The sequence below is a fragment of the Marmota marmota genome, unplaced genomic scaffold, assembly GCF_001458135.2.
Source record: "Marmota marmota marmota unplaced genomic scaffold, marMar, whole genome shotgun sequence".
Classification (NCBI taxonomy): domain Eukaryota; kingdom Metazoa; phylum Chordata; class Mammalia; order Rodentia; family Sciuridae; genus Marmota; species Marmota marmota.
The window spans coordinates 464,871-472,055 of NW_026000338.1; the positions used below are offsets into that span (position 1 = coordinate 464,871).

Sequence of the window (7,185 nt, forward strand, 5' to 3'; positions counted from 1 at the left end):
CATTTCAGGTAAGACCCCTGTCTCCAGTCAACCTAAAAGACCTATGGGTCCCAGGAAGTGACTGTTGATTGTCCTGCACTCCCAGGGTTACTGTGTGGTCAAGAGCACCCCCAGCCATAGCTTTCACAGCTACAGCTGATCTCTACTGCCAACCAAATCTTTAAGTGATTTTTTTTCGGGGGGGCGGGGGGTCCTGGATTTTGAGAAAAACCACTGAGGGTGATTGGGAGTTGTTCCTGGTGAGACTACCTCTCGGCCTTGGGTTAATCTCTATGGCTTCTACCCCTATATAGTCCCATCTGGATGCCTAAGTGCCTCTAAGGGCCCTACCCCCCTACGCTTACGAAGTGGTAGTGATGACCCCCTGAATGTAACCATCCTCTCAACTGGGTAATTCTAGAGACTAGGGGATGCCCCACCTCTAAACTTACCTCCTAAATCTCATCATAGGTGGCTCCTTATCCATTCCCTCCCATAGTCCTCTAGGCTGCCTCCTGGCTAACCTAGAGTCTCTCTTACCCAGGACCTAAACCCCCAAAACTTATCCATTTGTGCAATCAGATCTGGCCTCAATATCCTTTGGACTCTAAATGGCCACTTAACGGCACTCTAGATCCCAATATTATCAGGGATCTTTTCAACTATTGTGAGCACTCAGGAAAATGGAAAGAGATATCATATGTTCAGGCTTTCTTCTCTCTACGTTCTCAGCCCTCTCTCTGCAACTCTTGCTCTACTGCACAAGTCCTCTTAGCTCTCATCTCCCCTACACCTGCTTCCAAAGGGTCAGAAAATACTACCCAGGACTCCTCCTCCTTCAACCCAGCAGATGAGCTCCCGCCATGCCACAATTCTCTTTCTGATGAAGCCACCACAGCAACTGTCCCCTCGGCCCCTCCACCCTTCTCTCCTCCTGCCACACACTCACGGGCTGCCGCTGCCCAACCTGCATGTCTGTATCCTCTAAGTGAGATGGCTAGGGTAAATGGTGTAATCTGGGTTCATGTGACTTTTCTCTTTGTCAGATCTTTCACAGATAGAAAAGCAGCTTGGGTTTTATACTTCAAGCCCCACCACATATGTCAAAGAGTTTCAATATCTGACTCAATCATATGATCTGACCTTCCACAATGTCCATATGATCTTGTCTAACACCCTCCTGCACAAGGAGCACAGGAGAGTTTGGGAGCAAGCTAGAAATTATGCTGATGAGGTACATCAGACCTCCCCTGCTCATTCGATTGGCACTGAAGCAGTTCCTGATCAAAACTCCAACTGGGATTATAATTCACCTAGAAGAGTAACTAGTAGAAACCAATTCATTACTTGCCTCATGGCAGGACTTAGAAAGGCAGCCCATAAGGCTATCAACTATGAAAAGCCCCAGGAAGTCATCCGAGATAAAAACAAAAAACCCTTCATCATTTTTAGATCACCTGACCAAGGCTTTATTACAATATACTAATCTGGACTCTGAGACTCTAGATGGGAGACAACTACTAATGACCTACTTTTTCTCATAGAGTTTCTCCAATATTAAGGCCAAACTAAGGTGCCTCAAAAGGGAGCCCCTAACTCCCCAAGCTGAGGTTCTGAGAGTGGCCTTTAAGGTTTATAATAAAGAGACGAGAAGGCCCAGAAGCAGAAATATCAAATGCTCACTCAAGCCATCTGTTGGACTCAGCATCTGTCCCTGGTTCCACTGGGACTGCCCGAACCCTGTTTTAAATGTAGTCAGATGGGTCATTGGGTCATGTCCCAAGCTTCTCAAGCCTCCCGGCCCTTGTCCTAAATGCCATCAGGAGGGACACTGGACTGTTGACTGTCCCTGATCCCATATTGCCTCCAGCCATCCAGCCCTTCTGGTTCCCCTTTCCAACTCTTAGGACTGGCTGTAGAGGACTGATGCAGCCCAGGTTCCCATCACCTGACCACTACCTTCTTTCCACGGGAACCCAGGGTAACTCTGCATATTTCAGGTAGACCTGTCTCCTTTCTAGACACCAGGGCTACATATTCAGTCCTCAAGGAGTTCTGGGGGCCTACTACCAACCCTTACAGACACCTAGCCTTGTTTGCGCTTTTGGCTCTCTAATTTTTACCCACTACTTTTTGGTCATTCCATAGTGCCCTGTTCCCCTTATGGGAAAGGACATCCTTACAAAGTTGGGGGCTACACTTTCCTTTTCTCCTCATATATGCTTCCATCCAGTCTTGCCTGCCGCTCCCCTGGTCCTCACCCTTACCTTAGGACCATCCCCAATTTTAACTACCAGTGCCTTCCCATTACTCCCTTCTGAGGTGGACCCTACTGTATGGGATGTTTCAAGTCCTTCTATTACTTCACGCCACAAGCCCATTCACATCCATCTCAAAAATCCCCTCCATATTCTGGTCCAATCACAATCCCTGCTCTCCCTCCTTGCTGCTGCTGTCCCTCTCTTTTTGCAGAGCAGCCTTGTCAGGCTCCTGACAATAAACCCACTTCTTACCTCAGGGTGTGTGTGATTAGTCCTGCGCCACTTTTCTTTCATTGAAGCCAGTGACTCCAGCACATTCTCCCATCTGCTTTGCTCTCCCCTCTTGGGATTAGAGCTGCATTGGGATCCTGGCTTGAGGGCCCAGGACAATTACCACATACATTCTTCCATTCACCTAGTGTTCTTCTTCAACCTCACTCCAGCCTCATTTGGGTAAGTGACTTAGCCCTCCCCCTCCCCTCCTCTTCACAAGTCTAGAGATGGCAATGACAAGCCTCCTCTCTAGAACTTAGATCTTGGTCCAGCACCAAGATTCTTTTCCACCCATTCTCCTTGGTGAGTTCGTTCCAACTCGCCATGGTGAACTCCTAACCCCTTCCCCTTGGAGAGTTCACTCTCAGGTCTTGGTTCTTAGCTCCTCAGCAGAACTCATGAAAGCCCTGGCCAGGCAACCAAGACTCTCTTGGCAAAGCCCAGGCAGGACTAGGGAAGTAGTGGGTGACTCCCTTCTCTCAGTCCCAGACTCCAACTAGCCATGGGGAACTCCAAAATCCCATCTGACTCACCTCTCAGCTGCCTCCTGGCCCACTTAGCTCCACTCCATTTGGCTCCTGATGTAAAGGCCCCTTGCTCCAGGCAACATACACATGGTTCACAGATGGTTTCTCCTTCCTTCAGGAGGGAGTTCGTTGGGCAGGGGATGCTATAGTCTCTCTAACCTCAGTTATGGAAGTGGCTCCCCTCCCCAATAATACATCCAATCAGCAGGCTGAACTTGTTGCCCTTCCAGAGCCTTTAAGTTGGCAAAGGGAGCCTCCCTCAATGTCTGTACTTACTCTAAATATGCTTTCCACATACTTCTCTTCCACTCTACTATTTGGAAGGAGTGTGGATTCCTTGCCACCAAGGGAACTTCAATTACTAATGCCTCCTTTATCTCTGATCTCCTTCAGGCCTCAAAGCTTCCCACTGCCATTGGAACTGAAGGAAGGCAGCTAAGTAACCCCCTTCTCTGGTGGACACTTCCTTTCCTGACCTCTCTCCTTGTCATAGGCCTTTTGCTAATGCTTGCCCCCATGTCATTAGATTTATTCAAGATTAGATTCAAAGAAACCAGTTTCTGTTATAGAAATTCCAATCCTTCTCCAAAATTGGGCCATCCAGAGTCAGCATTGCCCAATACCCCTTGACCATCACCATTGCCTCAATGACAACCAACACCCCTAACAAAGGTCCAGACACCACCCCTTCCCAGCAGGAAGAAGCTACAGAAGATTGTTCTATGCCCCTGTCCCTCAGGGGCCCAATAACAAACAAAAAAGGGGAGAATGTAAGGTCCTTGCTTAGCATCTAGACAGCCATCTTAAATGACAGCCGCCATTTTAAGAAAAATTTCGCTTTCCTGCCTAAGAGCCTTTCTGAGAAAGGCTCACCACTCCTTCATACCAACCTGACCTTTCACTTCCCATTTTTTCCCACCCAAGGGTGTATCACCTTTCCCTCATACCAATCCCATGCTTAACCACCTCCATTAGAACCCGCCCAGCTCTAATCTCTGAGCCTGCCCCATAAAAGTCCCAAACCCCAAGCCTGTTTTGTCTCTGTCTATGGAGAGATGGCCTTTATTTGTCAACTCTGACAAATAAACTCTCAGGTGTATCTTTGCCTTGTCTCTGTCTCACTTCTCACTCACCCATCTCCTGGTTCTTCACTTTCCTTTCACTAAGCAGGATGGCACAAGCCTGTAATCTCACTTACTCCAGAGGCTGAAGCAGGGATCACAAATTCAAGGCTAGCATTGGTAATTTAGGGAACTCCTGTCTCAAAATGATACAAAAGGGTCTGGGAATGTAGATCAGTGGCAGAGTGCTTTGTCTAACATGGGCAAGACTCTGGGTTCAGTTGCCAGTACCACACACACAAACAAACATCAAAGAAAGAATATATAAAAACATCAAAAGCAGGGACTTGAAGATATATTTGTACACCCGTATTCATAACAGTATTATTCACACTTGCCAAAAGGAAGAAGCAACCTAAATGTCCATCATCAAATTAATGGATAAGCAAAACGTATATAATACAATGCAATATTATTCAGCATTAAAAAGGAAGGTAGTTTGAAGCTCAGCATAGTAGCAGGAGGATCACTTGAGGCCAAGAGCTTGAGACCAGCCTGGGCAATTTAAGGAGACCCCATCTTATTAAAAAAAAAAAAGGAACAAGGGGCTGGGGTTGTGGCTCAGTTGTAAAGTGCTCACCTAGCATGTATGAGGCACTGGGTTCGATCCTCAGCATCACATAAAAATAAAATAAAGAGGAGCTGGAGTTGTGGCTCAGTGGTAGAGCGCTCGCCTANACTGGGATTACAGATGTGCACCACGGCTCCCAGCTTCTTCTTTTAATTTTTGAAGAACTGTTATGCAAGTTGGCTGACATTTAATTTTTTCAGCAATTTATTTGTCTTTTTTGTGGGGAAGGTACTGTGGGTTGAATTCAGGGGAGTTTAAGCACTGAACTACATATCCAGCCTTTATTTTATTTATTTGTTTGTTTTGGTAACAGGGATTGAACTCAGGGGCACTCCGCCTCTGAGCCACACCCCCAGCCCTATTGTGTATTTTATTTAGAGACAGGGTCTCACTGAATTGTTTAGTGCCTTGCCATTGCTGAGATTGGCTTTGAACTCCTGATCCTCCTGTCTCAGCCTCCTGAGCTGCTGGGATTATAAGTGTGCACCACCGAGCCTGGCAGCCCTTATGTTATTTTAAATTTTGAAACAGGGTCTCACTAAGTTGTTCAAGCCCTTGCTAAATTTCTGAGGCTGGCCTTAAACTTGCAATCCTCCTGTATCAATCTCTTGAACCAGTGTCACAGCACCCTGCTAAAAAAAGAAGTCTTGCCCAGGGCGGTGGCACACACCTGTGGCACACACTGGTATTAAAGACATGTACCACCATGCCTGGTTCCCAATCCTTTAAAAATTTAACTTAATAAATTTATTTTGGTACCAGAGAGTGAACCCAGGGGGAGCTTAACCACTGAGCCACATGCCCAGCCATTTTAAAACAATGTTTTATATAGAGACAGGTCTGCTGAGTTGCTTAGATCCTTGCTAAGTTGCTGAGGCAGGTTTTGAAATTGCCATCCTCCTACCTCATCCTCCTGAAAACTGCTGGGATTACAGGTGTGCACCACTGTAGCTGGCTTTTAATTTAATTTTATTATTATTTTGATACATGGTTTGGTTAAATTGCTAAGGTTGGCCAAGAACTTTTTTGTTTTTGAGTACCAGGGATTGAACCCAGGGAAGCTCAACCACTGAGCTACCTCCCCAGCCATTTTGTACCTTGTAACAGAGCCTCTCTAAATTGCTGAGGCTTGCTTTGAATTTGTGCTCCTCCTGCCTCAGTCTCCCAAGCCGCTGGGATTAGAGGAGTGCACCACCTCACTCAACCTCAAGTTTTTTTTTTTCCCATTTAAATACATTTGTAAGTATATGTACATATATTTGTAAGCATGTTGATAAGCTGAACTTTATCTATAAAACATCCAGTGAAGAAATCGCTGTTAAACTGGAATAATAGAGATAAAATATTTTTTTATAGGATGGCCATATAGATGAGTGGTTTAGTGCGGTGTCTGATCTGAATTGCGACTCCACAGCTCTGAGACTGTAGGTCTGTCTACTTAAGAAGGTGTAAGGATTATGTGAGATAATCCAGATAAAGGATTAATATAGTGAACGGCATTTGGTACTCAATAAACGTAACTTGCTGTTGTTTCATCAGTTATGTCAAAGAAAAGAAAATGGACCAACAGAGCATTTTCAGAAAAAAAAAGTCAAAATACGTCACTATCACTTTCAGGTCAACTAGGACTGAAACAGACCCCCTGCTAAAAAGGTGGAGGGGATCAAATGACGTGGACCGCCTTAGCAACAGGCCCCCAAAGAAGGTGAATTTACACAGCCAATAAGACTCTGAGCTGTTGCGGAGGTAGCCAATGGATGACGGAAAGAGGAAGAGGGAGGACGCGCCAATTCTCCTGCCTGAGCCTCGGCCCAACAAAATGGCGGCTGCGGCGGCGTCGCTTTGTTTCCGCGGCTCCTGCGGCGGTCGCAGTGGTAGCGGCCTTTGAGCAGTGGGGAGGATCCAGCACCGGTGACAGTGACTACTAAGATTCCAGGGCATTTTTATCGTAATCTGGCGCCGGAACCGTAGTGGCGCCAAAGGACTACAGAAGCCGAGGCGGCGATCAAGCGAAAACATGACTGCTGAGCCCATGAGGTAAAATGTACCCCCTTCCCTAGGGCCCCAGCGATGCGGGCCTGAGCACCATCTGAGTCGGGTGTTTGGGAAGACTTTCCCTTGGTGGGTTGGGCTTGTGCGTTGTTTAGCGGAAAGGGAGGCATCATTTTCTCTTTAGGTGTGTAGGGTTTCGGCATTTCGTAGGAAGGCTCCTATCGGGGGTGGGGGCGGGGGCGCGGCCTGTGGTGTTGGGAGCTTCTTCCAACCTTCTGTAACCGGCAAAGCTCGGTTGGCCTCCACTTTTTTGTTTTGGTGTCTGTGGGGTTGAGAATCCAAATTCGGAGGCGGTCTTTGGTATCCCGGTCATTCTTCCTAATCTTTGGGCCTAGAAACTGCATGGGGAAGAAGGGGGGGAGGGTGAAAGAGGGGGGAGGGTGAAAGAGGGGGAGGTGAAA

At 47.0% G+C, this 7,185-nt stretch overlaps 1 protein-coding gene across 12 annotated transcripts in view; it reads left to right on the forward strand.

Moving 5' to 3' along the window:
* The first annotated feature begins 6,504 nt into the window (after window positions 1-6,504).
* Atrx (ATRX chromatin remodeler) overlaps window positions 6,505-7,185 on the forward strand; it is a 242,039-nt gene continuing 241,358 nt past the window's right edge. For 6 of the 12 annotated variants that reach the window (XM_048797444.1, XM_048797448.1, XM_048797447.1 and 3 more), the window contains exon 1: window positions 6,505-6,769. Coding sequence is in view for 3 of the 12 variants with exons in the window: in XM_015505860.2 (XP_015361346.1) it covers window positions 6,750-6,769 (20 nt within the window). In the remaining 9 variants the exon portion in view is untranslated. The remainder of the gene's footprint in view (window positions 6,770-7,185) is intronic. The other 6 variants (XM_048797454.1, XM_015505860.2, XM_048797451.1 and 3 more) reach the window with 1 other exon arrangement.